The following is a 23202-nucleotide window of genomic DNA, read 5'->3' as shown; positions in this document are numbered from 1 at the left end:
TCCAGCCAGATCAGCAAAAACCAGGCTGGAAATGGCTGGAAACCAGCCTGGAAATGGCCAAAACCCCTCTAAATCCAGGCTGGTCAACCAGCTAAAACCAGCCAACCAGCCTAGGCTGGTTTAAGCTGGATTTTCCAGCAGGGTTATATTTGGGAAATATTTAAAAAGAAAAAAAGAGTTCAAAGGGGGGCTAATAATTCTGACGTTAACTATACATATACATTCACCCCCGGCTCTTTATTTTGCGCAACGTCCCCCTCCCCCCGCTCTTCACTTCGCACGCATCCCCGGACAAAATCTCCCGGATTTTATGATTCGACTGTTGGCAGGTGTGACGCAGCAGCCCATATTGACAGAAAAACACAGAATTCTTGACATTTTCGCAGATTTATTAAAAAGAAAAACTTAAATATCACATGGTCCTCTGTATTCAGACCCTTTGCTCGGTGTTTAGCAGAAGCACCGTTTGATCTAACACAGCCGTGAGTCTTTCAGGCAAAGATGCAACAAGTTTTTCACACCTGGATTTGGGGATCGTCTGCCATTCCTCCTTGCAGATCCTCTCCAGTTCTGTCAGGTTGGATGGTAAACGTTGGTGGACAGCCATTTTTAGGTTCTCAATTGGGTTTAGGTCATTGCTCTGGCGGGGTCATTCAAAAACAGTCACGGAGTTGTTGTGAAGCCAGTCTTTAGTTATTTTAGCTGTGTGTTTAGGGCATAGACTGTAAAATATATGGACGTAGTTTCCGTGACGTCACCCATAGGTTTCTGAAGAGCGCAAAAGAAGCCACAAGTAGGCGCGGCCAATCGTCGCCATTTTGTTCGCTCGTCATCACACCCACGACGGGATACCAAACAAGGGCAAAGAGGCGGAGAGTTAGTGGAGCTACAGATGCATGCTGGCATTTTGCTTGGACCTGGCTTAGACAGACTTTACTTTGGGAAAACACTTAATACTTCATCACCTGCGACTCGTTTGTGTTCTGACCACTTGTGCTTGATTGTATACAATATCAATAAAGTGTTTAGACTTTTAAAAACACTGCTGTAATACATTGAGCCACTAAGTATTGTCCTTATGATGTTTTCCTACAGGAGGAAAATACGAATTACTTCCAAACCCTTCAGATATAGTGTGTGTTGGTAAATGCAAGACTATTGATGAACTCCAGCATAACACTGTATGACAACGCTTCAGATGACTGTTCTAGAGCCTACAGCTAATCAATCTGACAGATTCTGCAGTGCATTACAGCTCTAAAGAACATTATAAATGATAAATGATCTTAAATAAAGCAAATACATGTATAGAGATGGTTTACAAGTATATAACTTTACTCACATGGGAAATGGAGGCCACGTGAATGGTTTGTGAGCACAATTAAGTGCACACAGCATCCCATATCATCTGATAATTGTAGGAAATAATCCCAAAAGGAAACTGACTGTGTAAAGCCACATAAAACAAAACAAAAATATGATGAATATGCCGAAATCAGTGACTAATCTGCTGGAGTCAGCTGAGGTGAAGAGACAGCGACAGCGAGACCTAGCTGTCAATCAAGTGGCCACACCCTTAATTGCAAGCTTAATATAACCTAATATAAAGGAAACTGATGAGTTATAAAAAAATTCACCCCCCTCACAGTTGTCATGAAGGGTAATATTAGCTTTATGAACCAAAATGGTTCTTTGTACCAGGCTGTAAACACCTTTTTTTCTGCTGTAAAGTTGGCCATTCTAACAGTGGGCACAATTTTTGCTCTGTTATGGAGCCAGGACTAGCAGAATTTTGATGAATTGCAGTTTCAGTTACTTCCGTATTGGCCTCCCGAGAGAGAGCGGGAGGTTGCCGCTTGGTTCAGGGTCATTGTCTTGTTGGAAGGTAAACCTGAGGTCCAGTCTGAGGTTCTGAGCACTTTGGAGAAGGTTTTAGTCCAGTATATCCCTGTACTTGGCCACATTCATCTTTTCCCTCAACTGCAAGCAGTCGTCCTGTCCCTGCAGCTAAAACCACCTCAAAGTATGATGCTGCCACCACCATGCTTCACTGTTGGGCCTGTATTGGACAGGAGATGAGCAGTGCCAGGTTTTCTCTACACATACCGCTTAGAATTAAGGACAAAAAGTTCTATCTTGGTCTCATCAGACCAGAGAATCTTATCTCTCACCAGAGAGGAGTCCTTCGTGCAGGCTTGCATGTGCCTTTCCGCTGGGCCACAGTTTTTGTAGACTTGCCCAGATCTGTGCCTTGCCACAATTGTGTCTCTGAGCTCTTCAGGCGGTTCCTCTGACCTCATGATTCTCAACTGCTCCGGCATGCATTGTGAGCCGTAAGGTCTTATATAGACAGGTGTGTGGCCGGACTCAAACGAAGGTGTAGAACTATCTCAAGGATGATCAAAAGAAATGGACAGCACCTGACTTAAATATATGAGTGTTACAGCAAAGGGTCTGAATACTTTGCACCATGTGATATTTCAGTTTTTCTTTTTTAATAAATCTGCAAAACTGTCACCAATTCTGTGTTATTCTGTCAATACGGGCTGCTGTGTGGACATTAATGAGGAAAAAATTACTTAAATGATTTAGCACATGGATAAAACATAACAAAGACTGGAAATTTTAAGGGGGCTGAATACTTTCCAAAGCCACATATAAATATGAAATCAAATATGCACATATTTATTATTTACAAAGTATATGTGTGTATTGTGGGCGAGGCAGTGGCGCAGTAGGTAGTGCTGTCGCCTCACAGCAAGATGGTCGCTGGGTCGAACCTCGGCTCAGTTGGCGTTTCTGTGTGGAGTTTGCATGTTCTCCCTGCCTTTGCGTGGGTTTCCTCCGGGTGCTCCGGTTTCCCCCACAGTCCAAAGACATGCGGTACAGGTGAATTGGGTAGGCTAAATTGTCCGTAGTGTATGAGTGTGTGTGTGTGTGTGTGTGTGTGTGTGTGTGTGTGTGTGGATATTCCCAGAGATGGGAATGGGGCTGGAAGGGCATCAGCTGCGTAAAAAACTTGCTGGATAAGTTGGCGGTTCATTCTGCAGTGGTGACCCCGGATTCATAAAGGGACTAAGCCGACAAGAAAATGAATGAATGAATGTGTGCGTTGTGTATGTTTTTTATGTATATATAAACACAATCATACATAAAATACAAAAAATATTCAAAACTAAGCTATTTGCGTACTTATTTATTTTTAGATATAATTTGTTTACATAAATATGTTATATATAAATTCAAATATTTTTTTTAAATATATACATGCATGTTTGTATTTATATATACACACAATAATATTTTATGTAAATACAAACTTTTATTAATCAAGTTTAATCTTTGACAGCACTATTAAAATCACATTTCCTCACCCAGTTATGATGCAGTTTCTGGTCTGGATGTAAATGCCTGTGTAAATGACTTCACATCGCACCACGTTATTGGAGAAATCAGACTCGGCCACCAGGAAATCCGGATTCACCGTCACCTGAAAATTCAGTACAGTTCAATTCAAGATTATCAGTAAAGGGCTTTTCACAATCACTATTGATCCACAGTAGCTTCACAAGAGGAACATGTTATTACACTACATTCAAAATCCAAATAAATGAATACATTGAGAGAGAGTTTGTGCTAAAAACAAGATAAAATATCAGTCAATGCAGTCAGAAAATAAAATACAGTTTATAAATAATATTAAAAGCGGAGCCCAGCTGGGACTCGAACCAGTGGCCTTTTTGCTTTGAGGCCACAGCACTTACCACTGAGCCACCGTGCCACCCAGATTGTTTATATCTGCTGGGCCACTTCTCTTCTCCATCTACACAACATCTTTAGGATCAGTCATCCAGAAACATGGATTCTCCTACCACTGCTATGCTGATGATACCCAGCTATACCTCTCTTTTCACTCTGATGATCCCTCGGTCCCGGCTCGCATCTCAGCCTGCCTGTCGGACATTTCACACTGGATGAAAGATCATCATCTTCAGCTGAACCTCGTGAAAACGGAAATGCTTGTAGTTTCTGCCAACCCGACTCTACAGCATAACTTTTCAATCCAGATGGATGGGGCAACCATTACTGCATCCAAAATGGTGAAAAGCCTTGGAGTAACGATTGATGACCAACTAAACTTCTCTGACCACATTTCTAGAACTGCTCGATCGTGCAGATTCACACTCTATAACATCAGAAAGATCTGACCCTTCTTATCTGAACATGCAGCTCAACTCCTTGTTCAAGCTCTTGTTCTCTATTGCAACTCTCTACTAGCCGGGCTTCCAGCTAACTCTATCAAGCCTCTTCAGCTGCTCCAGATCGCAGCAGCACGAGTGGTCTTTAATGAACCTAAACGAGCACATGTCACTCTGCTGCTCATCCGTTTGCACTGGCTGCCAGTTGCTGCTCGCATCAAATTCAAAGCTCTGATGTTTGCTTACAAAGCGACCTCTGGCTTTGCTCCTTCTTATCTGCTCCCACTTCTGCAGATCTATGTGCCCTCCAGAAACTTGCGTTCTGTGAATGAACGTCGCCTCGTGGTTCCATCCCAAAGAGGGAAGAAATAACTTTCGCGCTCAATCTGCCCAGTTGGTGGCATCAGAACGGCAGAGTCACTCTCTGTCTTCAAGAAACGACTAAAAACTCAACTGTTCAGTCTCCACTTTCCTTCCTAATCTGCAATTGCCTCTCTGGTTCTCCCGCTAACTGTATTACAAAAAAATAAAATAAATTACTAATGTTTTGCTTCTCTGTCACGAAGTTTGAGATCAATTCTATTCATAGTAAAGTTTTTTCATTACATGCAACCTATTGTGTCCTAACATAGAGTGTTCATAAGAAAGTGTCTTGTGCATCTGAAGAGGAAAGGGTGAAAATGTGTGGCTGTGAATGTTATTTATGTTTGTCAGGATGCTCAAAAATCGTTCTGTGGCACCTTGAGAATGTAGTTTCCCGGCGGGACATCTGTGATGTCGATCCACTGACAGTCGATGTTGGCAGCGTATGTGTCATGGCAGCCTGGACTCAAACCCTGAAAACACAGCAATAATATCTATAACAAACCACAACATAAAATGTGTGATGAGAATAGAACTATCTCATGAAGGATTATCAGAGGACAAATGAAAATAGGAAATACGTTTAGGGGTCCTATCTTAAATAAGGTGAAAGACGTGATTTGATGCTTTTCCAGACTAGCGCATCTCTAATTTTTTTGTTTTGCACCACGTTGTTTAAATAACAAATCCATTTGCACCGCTTTGAGGACTTATGGTTTAGAAAGGAGGTGTGTGGAGGCGCATTGTTGGTCTGAATTTAGAAATAGTTCTGAAACAAATCTTTGCGCTTAACAAACGAAATTAAATATGTAGGCTAAAGGATGTCTCAAGTGGAGTGAGCTTATACATTTTCCTCACTCCACCAAAGTAAAAGTGTAAAGAGTAAAATGTAAAAGTAAAGGGAAAGTAAAGAGGCTGAATGGAGGAGGCTCGTTCTTTATCCTCGCGCTGCAGATGCTCTGTTTGACTGTTTTCTCGCTGGTGAAGCGTTCAGTTTTTCCACTTACAAATCACCATGTAAATAGGAAATGGGCCATGGCACAATGCAACTGACTCTTAAAGGGAATGTGAGATTAGACTCTGATAGGCTTAATGCAATTTATACTCAAAACACACCCAGAACTCATTAAGAGAATAAGCTCAACCCTGTTAGACCATGTGCTGTGGCACAGAGCATATTTATAAAATTAACTAATTAGCCGCATCTTTTTTTGAAAATTAATCGCAATTAATCACATTTAAAAGACTGAAACTTGTAATTTTGCCTATTCAAATGTAAAATTAATGTAAACGCAAGAAAAAAAAACTATTTAAATTCAAAATATAATTGATTATTACAATTTTTGTTTAACTTGTGACACAGATTTCTTCATCTAAACCTCATACCCACAATAAACCACCAAGATCCTGGCCTGACAGCCATATTTATTGCAGAAATTAAAACACAGGCATGTTAATGCCATTTAAATTTCAAAACAATCAATGCCAATAAAGAAAACATTGATTTCCATGTTGGATTTTTTAGTGGAATGCAAAAAAATGCCAAAATACAGGCATTGCAGATATGGAAAATTATAATAATAATAAAGTATTAAATACAAACAATTGTACTCACTGTAAATTGGTATTGTGAGTTTAAAACATTAATTATAAAGTAGAAACAATTTTGCTTAGTCCTCCTTTACATTTTGCCAGTTGCTAAGACAGTCCAGTCTGTTGACATTATCGGGGAACAATGTGGTCAAGGGGTACATAAAAGGCACGTACCAAAGACTATAGACTTTTTACAGGGACTGGTCACACCATCTCTGTGGCACTTTCTGAGTACATTTACATGGACACCAATACTCCGATTTTATGATTAAGATAATACTCTGATTAAGAGTCCACCATGTAAACAGTGACTTTTGATTATCTTAAAGGACCACCCAAGTCACGAAATGTGGAGGTTTTTCTTTCCGTTCGTCATGCGGTATCAAATTCCATTAAAACAACACTTCCAGCAAACCTTACTTCATATTTTCATCCAATAATTGTCACGGGGCATAAACAATATGTTACTGAATGAAAGTCAACTGCTGAACTGCTTGAACTTTGACAGCCCTAATATATATATATATATATATATATATATATATATATATATATATATATATATATATATATATATAGCATTTTGATAAGAGTTACAGAAACCCAAAATAAAATTCATAAACATTAAAATAAAATTAAAACTCAAAATAAATAACTAAAATTGTCAAATATTTAAAAAATGTAAAAAGTTTTTACAATTTTGTTTTGCGGCCCAAATATTTTAAAATACATTATTAATTTATGTATTTTCCTTTAGCTTAGTCCCTTATTCATTAGGGGTCACCACAACAGAATGAACCACCAACTTATCCACCATATGTTTTACAAAGTAGATGCAACCCAGTACTGGGAAACACCCATACACTCTCATTCACACACATAAACTACAAACAGGTTAGCTTATTGAGTTCCTCTATAGCGCATGTGTTACTGTGTAAACTGGAGCACCCGGAGGAAACCCACGCCAATACAGGGAGAAAATGCAAACTCCACACAGAAATGTCAACTGGTCCAGATGGGATTTGAACCAGTGATCTTCTTGCTATGAGGCCACAGTGCTAACCACTGAGCCACTGTGCCACCCAATACTTATGAAGAACATTCCACTGTGGCGATCCCTGATAAACAAAGGACTAAGCCAAAGGAAAATGAATGAATGACAGTAAATGTGTGTGTGTGTACCTGTGTGTGTGCGGTGCAGGCGTATCTGCGGTGAAAGCCAGGATCACAGCCTGTGTCTTCCAGACAGAAACTGGCCTTGTGTCCTTCTGCAACCTTCCGTCCAGTGCTGATGTCCAGCAGATCATAGTGACTGAACGCGTCCATGCTGTGATAATGCCTGTGGAATAAACACCAGCCTCATCACAAACACAACCCTGACACTCATAGTTACACAACATTAGTTCAACTCATTATAATGATGCACCACTCTTGATTACTCATGGCTGAATTAAATACATTTTACAAGCAATTTTTTAAATTATACATATAGTTGAAGTCAGAATTATTCACCCTACTATGAATTTTTTTTGTAAATATTTCTTAAATGATGTTTGACAGAGTCAGGAATATATCACAGTATGTCTGATAATATTTTTCCTCTGGAAAAGTCTTATTTGTGTCACGGCTTGGGTTGGGGAAAAAGGGAGCGAGGACTCAAGTGCAGAGAAATGGGTATTTATTAATGGTAAAAATAAAATAAAATGCAAAACAAACTACCACGAGGGGGAAAACATCAACAAAACACACAAACAAACTTCACTGGGCTGGCTGGTAAGGAACAGGGCTGGACAGACAGGACAAGGCTACAAACGAAGACATATGATGGCGAACTGGCCCAGAACAGCAGACAAGAGGGAATTATAAGCAGACGTAAATTAACACAAACAGATGAACATAATTAACTAATAATGGGGTAACCAGGAGGGTGGGACGCATGACACAGAGACAACACAAGCCATGCGCTCACATAAAACAGGGGTTCGTTTTTCGTACATGGATTACTCAGTTAGCTGGATTTGAATATTGACGATTTGACACGATTCAAGATCGTTTCGTTCTTCAAAGCTGATCCGAGAGTTGTTGTCATAGCAACAGTTCTGCTAGGTCAAACCGGATCGGGAGCAGGTTCAATTCATATAAACAGGATTAGATCGGCTTAGTTCAAGCAAAGATAATACAGAAAGTATGTTCTGAATTCTGATATTTTCTTACAGTAGTAGTTATATACACTTGGGAAAATGGTACATATTTTTTAACTATATATATATATATAAAGTTATAGTTATTAATAAAATAAATAAAGTTATACATATTAATAAAACTTATGCAATCTGCACTCTCGAAATGAAAGTACAAAGACTGCCACCTGGTGGTGCAAAGAGAAAACTTATTGATATGAACTTTTTAGATTGCTATAGTACAAATTGTGTATAATAGAAATGCACAATATGTGACTTTTTTAAAAGCAATAATACATTTATGCAGTCATAAACATGTTATGATAGTTAATATGCCGGTGATTTGATGCTTCACAAAAGTTGCAGACGCCTTTTCCAATATGAAAACGCTGTTGTAAACAACCAGTTATTCTTTACACCGATTAAAAAACGGCTACTATAATAAAGAAAATATTTTCTAAATGTAGAACTAAATACACTGATATGCATTGAAATACATGATGAATACTCTTGACACATGAAAGTGTAAAGCCTGCAGCTCACAACAAATGTGGAAGGTTATTGCGTGTCATATCTAACAAACCGTTTACTGCTAATTTGATGTAATTTTGCTCACATGGATAATTGCATATTAATCAGATGATGTCATTACGCTGCTGTGCCGTCAGCCAATCGTTGCATTGCTGATCATGATTTCGAGGATCAATAAATCTGTCCTTCACAACACACACAGCGATCTCAGATCAGTTTATCCAGACATTCTAATCTGATTCGCAAACTCGTTTGAAGAACCAAATTAGCGAGAGATCAGTTATCAAGATTAAAAGATCCGGGATCTGCCAAATAATCTTAGATCATTTAAGCGAGGTACGAAGAACGGACCCCGGGACAAGAACATGCAGCCAATGAGAGAACTCATTAACCGCATGTTCATGACAACACAAGCACAACACTGAAGCACACGACAAGCATGTGACCAAAATGTAAACAGAGAGCCACGTGCTTTGACAAAAAACGCAAGACATGAGCACACGATAGATAAACACCTTACCGTGCGCTCACACATATGCAACGCGCATGCTTCATATCAGCGTCAACCAAAACCGAAACCAACTTGACAGAGACGATGAGAATGAAACAGTGCGATGCTGACAGAACAAAACACAAACACAAGTACAAGAGCGCGCTTCAGAGACACGCAGAGCCCACGCAGCCGCATTAAGCAGGAGCATGCCCGCTCTGCACACATCCACAACGGCGCGCGCAACCAGAGACAGACACAATGACAGAAACAAGTGCTCAACCCAAGAAAACTCGCGCTGAGCACAACAGGACAGGACTAGACAGGGCTAGTGTGTGGATTCTGCCACCAAAACAAGAATGTACATGACCAGAGTGGCAGAACCCTGACAATTTGTTTGATTTCGGCTACCATAAAAGTAGTTTTACATTTTCTAAAATAATTTTAAGGTCAATATTATTAGCCCCTTAAGCAATATTTGTTTTGAATAGTCTACAGAACAAACCACTGTTATACAAAGAATTGCCTAATTACCCTAATTTAAACCTAATTAGTGAAGTTTATTTATAAACTAATTTCGAGAGGATCATGTGCTTATGATTGCTTGCGGTCGGTCCCGCATTATTCAATTAATTATTCACCAATCAGACGATTAAATACCCTCAGTTCCATATCACAGCCATCTTCGTTTTAAAGAATCCCCTCTTCCACCCCTACTCCTCCTCCTTTTCTAGATGGGTGGCACGGTGGCCCGGTGCGCATGTGTTTGGACTGTGGGGGAAACTGGAGCACCCGGAGGAAAACCATGCCAACACGGGGAGAACATGCAAACTCCACACAGAAATGCCAACTGACCCAGCTGGGGCTCAAACCAGCGACCTTCTTTCCGTGAGGCGATTATGCTACCCACTGCACCACCGTGAGTTTTGAGCTTCACAGACACATTGTGGAGACACAAAAGGCTTATTTTACATCTCAAAGACTCACTGATGGCAGCTGTGCCACTCCCACTGATGCCTGGGTTTGACGGGCAGAAAGTCCGCCGTTCCCATGTTTCGCACCTTCTGCGGGAATCGGAGCAGAACCCTGTAGTCCAGATCTCTGACTGTTGGTCTGTAAGCAGTTCTGAAAAGGCAAAAAACAGCCGAAGATTAGCACCAGAACTTACACTTACATACTGATGACCCTACAATAAACTCAAAAGTTATTATATATAAACATAGTTAACATGCAGTTATATAGTATATAGTTGCCATCAGGGTCGCCTGCAGGATTTTATTCCAAGGTACGCACAAATTCAGCACCGCCCCGCCCCCTTCCGCCAATCATGTCAAGAAGCACTGATGCTTGCTGTCGAAGGCTACTTTATTCAAGGGCATTCGTTATGACATGACTTGTTTCCTTTTTAATTTTAATATTTTGCTGAAATCTAAATGTAATAAAAGCACATAAGCACCAATGAAAAGTCAGACGTTCAAGACGTAATCTTTAAAATTATGACAAAAATTTGCCAATATATGACAGAAAATTGTGATAAAATACAGTTAGTGAAGCATTAATTAAATCCTTACTTTCCACTGACCGAAAATCATCCACCCGCACAGTTAAGTAGTGGACGGGCTCAAACAAAAGTCAATTTTTTTTTATTTTTCTTGGAAAATTGGAGGTCTTTTTAAAACCAATATCGTATATCGTTTGTCTGTTCAAATATTTTTCTTGGTCAGTTATCTTCTAGACAAAATAGAAGAACTAATAACATTTGAAGTGAAGTGCTTCAAAACCCGCAATATGCTTTAACAATGCCGAACCACGAACTGAACTGTCAAATAAAATAATAATCTAGGCTAAATTAAATTAAAATGTTCCGTTTCAGAGAAGGCTTAATTAAACTGTTTTCCCATGTTGTGCCGGTCAAAAACAATTTAATTCATTTAATCAAATAACTTGAAAGAGCAGGACAGATGTTTAAAAATTCGCATATTCGCAACAGCACTGAACATTTACCTCGGTGGAACAAACTCGGTTAAGTGTGAGACAATTCAGAACTCGTGAGAATGGAGATGTCTGCTCATTTAAGTCAGTCTGTCCAGCCTGATCTCACGAGAAAACGTAAGTATTTTACGTTTAGGCAGTTTAGTGGCTAATTCGTACAAATTCGTACGAGTTTAGTCGTAAGAAATTGTACGATTTTAAAAAGGAGGCGTGGCACCTAACCCCACCCCTAAACCCAACCGTCATTGGGGGATGAGGAAATTGTACTAAAATGTACGAATTAGATCGTACGAATTCGTACGAATTAGCCACTAAATGAAAAAGTTACGAATTGCCGTGAGATTGTGTTGGTCTGTCAGATAAAATTATTTAAAACACCTTGAATGGTATAGCTCAGGGGCCACCAACCCCGTTCCTGGAGAGCTATACCTTCCAGCAGATTTTAGTTGCAACCCTGACCAAACACACCTGTTTGTAATTATCAAGTGCTGCTTTAGGTACTATTAATTGGTTCAGGTGTGTTTGATCAGGGTTGGGACTGAATTCTGCAGGAAGGTAGCTCTCCAGGAACAGGGTTGGTGACACCTGGTATTGCTGTTCCATGCGAGGAGGCCGCGCAGCAGCTGGATCTGATCTGTCTGATGAACGAGACAGGTTCCCCGGCTCAGGTGCTGATAATGAGACTGCGGTCTTTACCTCGTGTGAGGATCAGTATTTGTCTCATTAGTTTTAGGCCTTTTGGCAAATGTCTCAATTAAGTTTAGATGTTTTAAAGAGCGTTTACTCGTTATAACCTTGTTTTAAACAATATCTGAATGGTGATTTTTAGGTGCAGAAAAACCGCCAGTAAAACTAAAGCCAATAGATTTCTTTACCCGTCTCCAACCATGCACAAGTACATACACACTTTAAAACACACACCTTTATTTGTTGTCATTATTTCTTGCTTTGTCAATATATCGTAATGTATACCGTTTAAAATCAATTTAAATCATGTAATAAAAAAAGCGGCATTAATTCGTACAGCCGTACGCCTGCAGGCGCCACTGGTTGCCATAGTACAGAGGTCACCAATCTCAGTCCTGGAGGGCCGGTGTCCCTGCAGAGTTTAGCTCCAACTTGCCTCAACACACCTGCCTGGATGTTTCAAGTATACCTAGCAAGACCTTGATTAGCTTGTTCAGGTGTGTTTGATTAGGGTTGGAGCTAAAATGTGCAGGACACCGGCCCTCCAGGAACAAGTTTGGTGACCCCTGCCATAGTAGGTAAACTTAGAACGCAGTGAATGGGAGAGTACAATAAACAGGTTTTGTTGCAATCCTATTTGCTGAAATAATAAAAGAAAAACTCAACGATGGTGTTATGAAGACATGTTATTTATTTAGAAAAAGGAATAAAATAGTGTGAGACTGATAACTGCAGCCAGAAAAAAAATGTTAAGTTTACTGTCCTAACCCAATAGACACTGCATGACAGACCCCACATATAAACGTTCATTTGTTTCTTTGTAAGTTGATGCAAAGCCTTAGTTTGGTGCGAAGTTATTATTATGCAAACATCAAAATAAAACTTTGGATTAGTTTGATTCGTAGATTAGGCTATTGGAAATGTATATTATATAAGAACTATTAGTAACTGCAATTTTCCAAATGGAAAAAGGTTGGTTTGCTGGTTGTAGCCTATATTAAATCACCAATTGCCTATTTGTTGTGTTTATGACACTGCCCCAGGCAGCACAGAGGCGAACAGCATCAGCGCTGGTTTGTCAACTTCTCTGTGTCAAACTGTGACCAGCAATATCCTTTCTTCAGTTATTATAGGCGTCTATGAAATGGTGAATATTGCACGTTCATTTTATTTAGGCTAGATTATTATTATCTTATTGAACAAACCAACACAATCTCAAGGCAACTGGTGTTTTGGTGCTGAATATAGCAGATGTATACGCACTTCACCCCAAAGGTTATTTGTTATTATTTATTCCTTTAAATAATGTAGCCTAGTTGTCTTTTTAATGATTAATGGACTTGTTTTGTTTCATTGTTTATCTTTATTTACAAGTAGCAGAGTATTTACAGCTAATGTATAGACTATTTCTGTCCGTTAGCATCCTGTCCCTTTATGCCACCTGGCGGCATACTCGCAAACTGTGGTCATACCTAAAAAAAAAAAAACACGTTCTTTTCCCTTTAAAGCGGCGGCGGTAGATCACGTGGCGGTAATGGTCACATTGAACTCTCACCTACTGTAAAACAAAGTGTAGCATTATAAATGAACGTCCGTGTGGGTCCCACTTTATATTAAGTGGCCTTAACTAATATGTACTTACATAGGAATTAAAGTTTGTTACAATGTACTTATTGTGTAAATACATGCATTTACTGTGTATTTATGCTTGATTAAATACATGTTTGTAATTACATCTGTAATTAACTTTTGTAATTGCATTTGTAAATACACTTTTGACCATCCCTTACACCTTAACCAACCCTCAAACCTACCCATGCCACCAAACCTGTCCATAACCCAACCTCTATCCCAACTCAAAAGCACCACAAGTGTTCTCAAATACATTATAAACACAGTAAGTATATTGTATTTACTATTTTGATGTCAGTACATAGTAGTTAAGGACACTTAATATAAAGTGGGACCAAACCTTCGTCAACCAACACAACAACAAAAATAAATAAATAATTCGATATATGTGACCACAAAACCAGCCAAAATGGTCATTTTTTTTAAATGAAGATTTACATAACTTGATTTAATAATCTTTCCATTAATGTATGTTTTTAGGACAATGTTTGGATGAGATGCAACTATTTGAACATTTGGTTAAAAAAAATAAATAAGAAAATTACCTTTAAAATCGAACAAATGAAGTTCTCAGCAATGCATATAAAAAATGAAAAAAATAAGTTTTGATGTACAGCGGGCAGGGGCCTGGGAAATTATAGGGCACCGAGATAGATTTTCTACTAAATGTTGGAAAATCTGTCTATAACTGTTAAGATTTTTACCTCTTTTCAAAACAAGGGGCCCCCATTAATAATGGAACATTCTGTCCGTACTGCATGTGCGAGGTGTGAGTGCTTCGATCAAAAACACTGCTTGCCAGTGCTGCCAACTTAGCAACTTTTCAGACCCTACTAGCGAAATGCTAATGTTTTTAGGTTTTACTGGTGCTGTACCATTCCTAACATTACTCTTCGCAACGACCTGCAGGTGATGCCGTCGGTCTCTCCCCCGCCTCAGAGCACTCAAAGGCGGGACAGTGCCACACAGCCACCTCTCACACCTGTAGCACTGAGAGCAGAACATTCCTCTGTATGCTGACGACCCTAGCCGGCCCTCCCTACAAGTGAACTAAGTGGCTGCTTAGGGCTCCGCCACCACTAGAGGGCCTCACAACCCAGCTAGTGGTGCGAGCCGCTTCCGTGCTGAAAATATCTTCATTATCTTCATTGACTGCTTTATTCTGTAAATATTTATACATTTTCACTAAAAATAAAAAACATAACTGATCATTTCATAACTGAAATTGTTTTTGTGTGAAAGTCATGTGATCAACAGGAAGCTCGCATGCAGCATCTCATTTCTTATTTGTGTTCTGTGTTCTTGCGGTTTTTTTAGATTAGATTAGATTCAACTTTATTGTCATTACACATGTACAAGTACAATGCAACGAAATGCAGTTTAGGTCTAACCAGCAGTGCAATAGCAGCAAGTGCAGGATACAGGAATAAGTTATAAAGTGCAGTTATAGAAAACTATGGTGATATTTACAGATGGATGTAATATCAACATTATATACAGGTTGGATAAGCTATGAGCAGATTTACAATATATGAATATATGTGCAGGTTGCTATTAATGATTAGTAGTGTGCAGATAGATAAACATGATTACAAGTGTATATGTTACAATATATGAATATATGTGCAGGTTGCTATTAATAATCAGTAGTATGCAGATAAATAAACATGATTACAAGTGTATATTTATAGTGGGTGTGTACATAATTACAAATGCCCATATGCAGTGGGTATGCACAGTTCAATAAGTAAACAGTTCAATGTGGTGCAGTGAATGTGCAAATCTTAAACGTGCAAATGTTAAACAGTGCAGTTATTGCGAGGAGTTTAAGTTAGAGGAGAGTGGGGGGGTGTATTGGGGGGGCAGTCAGTGTGGGGCAGAGTTTAAGAGGGAGACAGCTCTGGGGAAAAAGCGGTTTGAGTTTGTTCTTCCAAGGAAACCTGCAAGACCGACTGGTCGCCGCAAGAACGCGAACCTGTGCATGGACACAGCCATGGCCTTAGCTTCAGAGCAATTTACAGCAAGATAGGGCCCCAAAATTATTCTGCTTAGGCCCCCAAATGTACAGGGCCGGCCCTGCCGACGGCAAATGTTTTAGCACCAGGAGTGTGAGGTATTTCCCTGCTACAGCCAAACCCATCTGCTTCTCCTCTTTTTTAAATGTAATTACTTAAATGGACCGTTTATTATTTTCTGCTGTCGTTCACAATCACAGAGATTTTAGTGACAGCAGTCTGCCAGTGATCAGAGTAGAGGCAGGAAGAGTCTGTCTGGCTAAAACAGCTGTCAGATGATGAGCGCTGCGTGCTCGTTAAGAGATCTAGAGCTTATTCAAATAACATTTCCCAGTGAAACGACCGTCAATTCACAAACAGCAATTACTGACAGCAAAAATTGAACTCTTTGGCGTGAATGCCAGGCGTTACGTTTGGAGAAAAGCAGGCAGCGCTCATCACCAGGCTGACACTATCCCTACAGTGAAGCATGGTGGGGGCAGCATCATGCTGTGGGGATGTTTTTCAGCAGCAGGAACTGGAAGACTAGTCAGGATAGAGGGAAAGATGAATGCAGTAATGTGTAGAGACATCCTGAATGAAGACCTGCTTCAGAGTGCTCTTGACCTCAGACTGCGGCGACGGTTAATTTTCTAGCATGACAATGACTCAAAGCACATCGCCAAAATATCAATGGAGTGGCTTCACAACAACTCTGTGAATGTCCTAAGTGGCCCAGCCAGAGCCCAGACCTAAACTCTATTGAAGATCTCTGGTGAGATCTGAAAATGGAAACACATCGTCATTTCCCATCCAACCTGATAGAGCTTGAGAGGTCCTGCACAGAAGAATGGCCAAACATTCCCACAGACAGCTGTGCCGAACTTGCGACATCATATTCAAAAAGACTTAAGGCTGTAATCACTGCCAAAGGTGCATCAACAAAGTGTTGAGCAAAGGCTGATTTTTCAGCTTTTATATGTGTAATAAATTTGCAACAATTTCAATTCAATTCAATTTCAAATATAAAATTTCAACAATTTTCACATTGTCATTATTGGAGATTGTGTGTAGAATGTTGAGGAAATAAAGGAATTTAATCCATTTTGGAATAAGGCTGTAACATAACAAAATGTGGAAAAAGTAAAGCACATCAATACTTACCGGATGTACTGTAATATTGGGTTAACAAGGTTCAGGCATTCTGTACAGGTTTGTAAAAAAATGTTTTTGATTTATTATTATTATTATTATTATTATTATTATTTTCTCTCTTGGATAAATGTAGTTTTATCTAGTTTAGAGGGTAGGGGTAGGAATAATATTTGTTTAAATTTCTCTGTAAAATTGCTTTGTTATATCTGTAAAAGTTTAATAAGCAGATCAAAAATGTAAGTGATTCTGTTGTAACTTATTAAGTTCACTTAATATATTTATGCACATAGTTCATCATCGCTACTTAATCATTTTAAGGCAATGGCTTTTCTACTTTTTTAAAGAAATTCAACATCACTTTTTACAGTAATGCATTTACTAACATGAACAAACAATGAACCGTGCATTTATGTATTTGTTCATGTTAGCTTACATTAGCTAATGGAAATACAGTTGTTAATTGTTTATGATACAACTATCGTAGTACTATATAGAATAGTCTTTGTACACACCGCGCTAGGCAGTTCTCCTCCGCCGCGCACCGGAGCGCGTACATCTGGACGCGCTGGATGTATGAACCCGCCTGGATGGAGTATGGATCTGGCACAAGATCCGGCAGACCTGCAGACAAGCGCAACACAAGCATACATCGGTCTGTCAACCTGATGTACACTTTTCCCTCCCATATGTTAAATTTTAATAGCCCATATCTTACCATTTTGGAAAAATCTGGTGCCATAACCGGTGCCAGGCGGCGGTCGGCGGGGAATAATCGTCCTACCGCCGGGTGGATAAATGTTATAAAAAACTGTATTCCTGTTTCTCGGATCATCTCCAGGCATAGTTTCAGATGTAGCTCCCTGCTCGGCTGGCACATTTGGAGTTCGCGCTTCATTTTCATTATCTGAATTGACGGTGTTTGAATTGTCCGTCGGTGCTGCGATTTGTTGGAAATTCGCAACCGCTTGCCCTCTCCGGGTGTTTTCCCCAGTTCTTCCACCTCCACCTGAATATTCCGAAGGGACCGTAGAGTTATTTCTGCTTGCTGGAGGAGCTCTGTGTCTCTGCATGACCTGCATTTGTCTGGCTCCAGGAGCGCGGCTGTTCGCCATGATGTATTGCGCGCGGTCCGGACCCAAAAGCGCACTGTCCGGCGCGCTGTTAGCAGGTCTATCCATCGCTTCTAGCCGAATTTGCATGCTTCTGCCGGGAACAGCATCCGTCCTGCTGCTCTGATACACCCTGGACTGTCTCCTGGACGGAACCGGAGCGTGAAACTCGGAGCCGGTGCTCATTAAACTGAACACCTGGCCGTTATTCACCCATCGGACCCGGTTCCTCCATTGCGCGGAGCTTTGCGCGCTGGTTAAATTATTCAGTCCTTGAAGTAAATACAAAAAGAAAATGAAGTTTGAAATTGTAAAAAACATTTTTTAAAGCTGTATGATTCGCTCCTCTGGATGTGGGAATCTGTAGTGCGTCAAATGCATAGTCCGGATCTAACGCGAGTTTGTGCAATGGAGAGAAGATCTGCCCGGACTGACATTTATCAAACTGTGAGAATTCACGCGCGCGCGCGGCCAAGGTTTAACTCCTTCCTTCCCAAACTAAGTTTTGTTGATGCAGGACATGCAAAACTGCACGTTTTCAGTGAAGAGTTATAATAAATATAATATACTATAGAGGTGACCTCTGATGAGTCAGGGACAAAGCTGAAGGAAATTAATGAATAAGCATGCTATAAATATTATGACACACACAAAAAACAAACAAACAAAACAAAACTAAATAAAATTAAAATTAGTTAAAACAACACAATTCTTGAGTTTTTGTGGGGGGCTAATTGTTTTATGTTTAAACAACTTAAATTTGTTAACTGAATATATTTGTGTTGGGAGAACATGAATAAATTCTGTGGGACCCAGCATTTTATTGTAAAACTGAAAGTTAGTTAATAATAATAAAATTAGTAATGTTACAAGTATGTACAGTATATAAACAATACTAATTAGCACCTTTACATTTTAATATTTACTTTATATTTCTCAAAAAATGCCAAACTCAATATATAAAATGTAATATATATAAAATAATAATAATAAAAAATTAAATAATAAAAGAGTGATGAAAATATGAAATTCAATGAACATATCTCATTTCAAACCTACCACATTTCTCTACAGTGGGGTCCAGGGATGATATGTAAAACTGTTTTATGAACTTTAACTATTTTTTTTTTGTTTTTGGAAAAATATACATGCTGAGGATACATATAAAATACCATAAAACATACATATAACCTACAACAATATACAATCAAAAATAACATATAAATATAGACCAAGATGTTAAAAATAAAGAACCAAATAACTGTAAAAAATATCTTAAACAAACCAAATAACATAAAACTTTAAGTTGCCTATGTTTAGCATCTTATATAAATAAATAAAAGTGGAAGACGAACATATGCTAATAGGTTTGCTGTTTATTCAAACTACTTATTCAAAATAAGCCAAATCAAGACAATTGTTGAGTTTTTCTGGGACAACTTAACTGTTTTATTATTAGTCCACTTATATTTATAAAAGCTAAAAAATTAACTTAATTCCTTCATGTTGTTCCAACACAAATCGATTGTGTGGAAACCAGCTTTTTTTATGATGCACAAACAAAACAAACAAATAAATAAAACAAAGCAAAAAGAGGCACATATGTGAAATATAACACTTTGTGGAGTTCATTTATAAAGATCTGTGTGTCATATTAGACAGCAATCTAACTTTTGAAAATCATACATCCCATGTCACAAAAACTGCCTTCTCTCATCTGAGAAATATCGCTAAATTACGAAGTATGCTATCCATCTCAGATGCAGAAAAGCTAGTCTATGCTTTTATGACCTCTAGGCTGGATTACTGTAATGCTTTGTTTGCTGGCTGCTCAGCATCCTTTATTAACAAACTTCAGGTAGTACAAAATGCAGCAGCCAGAGTTCTTACCAGGTCTAGAAAATATAATCATATCACCCAATGTTATCCTCCTTACACTGACTGCAATAAGTTTTGTATTGAATTTAAAATATCACTTCTTACCTATAAAGCTTTAAATAATCAAGCTCCTGTTTATCTAACCAACCTTCTGTCTCGCTACAATCCAACTCAAAACTCAGGGCTTCTGGTAGTACCTAAAATAGCAAAGTCGAATAAAGGAGGTAGAGTCTTCTCCTTCATGGCTCCTACACTCTGGAATAGCCTTCCTGATAATGTCTGAGGCTCAGACACACTCTCCCAGTTCAAAACTAGATTGAAGACCTATCTGTTTAGTAAAGCATGCACTCAATGCATCACCTAGCGGGTTTCCACACAAGTTTCTGCATCTTGTTTATATACACTATGAACAGCAGCTACGCTAATTATTCTCTTTATTCTTCATTTCCATCTGGGGATACTCATCCCGAGGTCCTCAGATTATGCAGAGTCACTGATGGGATCCAAGACCAGCGACGAGATGATCCCAAGATGTCCATATCCGGGACCAGGCCATATCCTGAGCTGCTGCTGCGCTGTTGGTCATAGGGCAGTGGAGAGCATGAGACTGATTCCAGTGACGCTCCAGGGACAGACGAGTCTTCGCTGAGGCCAGCTTCCAGCCTCCACTGCTGAGACTGCAGCTCTGCACAAGACGTTTGGCCAGCGGAGAAATTAAAATGGTCGTGCCCAACTGAGTCTGGTTTCTCTCAAGGTTTTTTTTTTCTTCACTCTCCTATCGGTGAAGTTTTTTTTCCCTCTCTGCTGTATCCACTGTCTTGCATGGTTCAGGATCGGTAGAGCTACGCATTGATGAATTTACTCTTCAGTGTTTGGACTCTCAGTAATGACTTTAAACCACACTGAACTGAGCTAAACTGAACTGAACTTAAACACTAAACACTGAACTACCCTGATCCAGTTACTATGACCACTTATGTGAAGCTGCTTTGACACAATCTGCATTGTAAAAGCGCTATACAAATAAAGCTGAATTGAATTAAAATTGAATTGAATTATAAACAAATTTCGAGAGGATCACATGCTTATGATTTACCACGGCTGATCTCGCATTTACTAATCACGATCTCCCAATCATACTATTTCCCATTTACTATTAATAACCCCAGTTTCAGCCCACAGTTACTTCGTATGGAAGAACCCCCCCTTTCCTACTCCTTCTCCTCCTTTCCATAGATTGGGCGGCACGGCGGCCCAGTGATTAGCACTGTTGCCCCACAGCAAGAACACTGCCAGGTCTGGTCCTCGCCCGGCTGGTGGGAGTTTCCAGCCTGATCTCACGAGAAAACGTAAGTATTTTACATTTTGCTAGTTTAGTGGCTAATTCGTACGAGTTCAGACGTATGAAATTGTATGATTTTAAAAAGAAGGCGTGGAACCTAACCCCACCCCTAAACCCAACCGTCATTGGGGGATAAGCAAATCGTACTAAATTGCACGAATTAGATCGTAGCCACTAAATCAAAAAGTTACGAATTGCCGTGAGATTGTGTCGGAGTTTCTGTTCGGAGTTTATGTGTTCTCCCTGTGTCCGCATGGGTTTCCCCCGGGTCCTCCGGTTTCCTCCCTCCATCCAAAAATATACATAATTCATAACAGATTAAGCAATTCAGGCACTATCCTACTCCCTTCATTCTCAAGTGTTTGCTTAGCTACCGCAGCTGTGGGGTTTGAGATCTACCTAAGCTCAAGCTCTCCTCTCGCCCTACGATCGGGAGGGAGCCCTGGGCTCAAGGATCCCTTGAGCTCAGGGCTCTCTCCCGGGACAGCATGCCAAACACGCTTATATTAAATCATCAGCTAAATGTGAACTCTTGAAATGTCATTTATTGTACAGAGTTGTAAGCTTAGCAAAAACTACAATCAAACATTTGGTAGCAAAATTAAAGATATGAAGGATTTTGGGGATGTTTTATGCAATTATTAACAGTCATTAACCATGCCCCTGATCTATATAATAAAAACATATTGAAAAAAACTTTTTTTTGAAACATTTTTAGTGTGAATTGCATTATTTCACTGTTGAAAACTAAAATAAATTGACTTTATAATCATTATTTGGAGTTTGTGAAATGACTCATTACTTCATAAGTCCATCCTTCTCCATTCAGTTTTAGGACAAATACAAGTAAAAAAAAAAAAAAGTAAGGTTGCTGGTTTGAGTCCCACCTGGGTTAGTTGGCGTTTCTGTGTGGAGTTTGCATGTTCTCCCAGTGTTGGCGTGGGTTTCCTGCGGGTGCTCCGGTTTCTCCCACAGTCCAAACACATGCGCACATATGTGTGTGAATGGGTGTGTATACATATATGTGTGTTTCCCAGTACTGGGTTGTGGCTGGAAGGGCATCACATGCTGGATAAGTTGGCGGTTCATTCTGCTGTGGTGAACCCTGATTAATAAAAGGACTAAGCCAAAAATAAAATTAATGAATGAAGTTGGTTCATTCTGTTGTGGCAATCCCTGATGAATAAAGGGACTAAGCCAAACAAATGGATGAATGTATGTTAAAGCTACACAGTAAAAAAAAATGTGGTCACACTTTACAATAAGGTTCATTAGTAATGTTAATGAATGCATTTACTAACATGAACAAACAATGAACAATACATTTACTACTGTATTTATTCATGTTAACAAACGTTAGTTAATGAAAATACAGTTGTTCATTGTTAGTTCATTTTAACTCAAGGTGCATTAACTAATGTTAACAAGCATGGACTTGAATGTTAATAATGCATTAGTAAATATTCAACTATGATTAATAAGTTCATGATTAGTTCATGTTATTAAATGCATTAACTAATTAACCTTATTGTAAAGTGTTAACAAAAATGTAAATACAAAAAGTCAGGACAACAAGTACTTGTATATGTTGATTTAACATATTTTAATAAATTAATCAGGTTTCAACCATTTTGTTTTAAGTTATGCAAAGTTTAACTTAATATTTTCAGTCAGTTTGATCAATGTAAGTTAAGAAATAGTTTTACAGTGTAAGATGTTAACTTCACCACAGTTCATTCATTTTCCTTCGCCTTAGTGCCTTATGTATCAGAGGTTGCCACAATGGAATGAACCACCAACTATTCCGGCATATGTTTAGCTCTTCCAGCCGCAACCCAGTACTGGGAAAACTTCACCAAAGTTTCCAAGTGAATATACAACAATTGTTGAGCTTCACGTTGATCTCCACAAGATGGCAGCGTGAACTAAAAGACACAAACACAAACTCAAATTCATTTATCCAGTACTGAATTTACTGCAATAATAAAGATAATACTGATTATACACAATATTGGCCCACTATATTATCAAACTATGCTATATTTTATACATTGTAA

The 23202-nt window shown here is 39.1% G+C and overlaps 1 protein-coding gene across 13 annotated transcripts in view; it reads right to left on the bottom strand.

The window, feature by feature from the left end:
• loxl5b (lysyl oxidase-like 5b) overlaps positions 1-23202 on the bottom strand; it is a 38235-nt gene that overhangs the window by 1565 nt on the left and 13468 nt on the right. For 5 of the 13 annotated variants that reach the window (XM_073910318.1, XM_073910310.1, XM_073910324.1 and 2 more), the window contains 6 exons: positions 17532-18197; positions 17329-17437; positions 10344-10481; positions 7338-7494; positions 4940-5035; positions 3375-3490 (listed from right to left, as the gene is read on the bottom strand). In XM_073910318.1, the coding sequence (XP_073766419.1) occupies positions 3375-3490; positions 4940-5035; positions 7338-7494; positions 10344-10481; positions 17329-17437; positions 17532-18111 (1196 nt within the window). In that variant the 5' untranslated portion in view covers positions 18112-18197. 13 annotated transcript variants of the gene reach the window in all.

This window comes from Danio rerio, chromosome 2 (assembly GCF_049306965.1).
Source record: "Danio rerio strain Tuebingen ecotype United States chromosome 2, GRCz12tu, whole genome shotgun sequence".
NCBI lineage: Eukaryota > Metazoa > Chordata > Actinopteri > Cypriniformes > Danionidae > Danio > Danio rerio.
The sequence above is the reverse complement of the archived record's forward strand: the minus strand, read 5'-3'. Positions and strand labels throughout refer to the sequence as shown.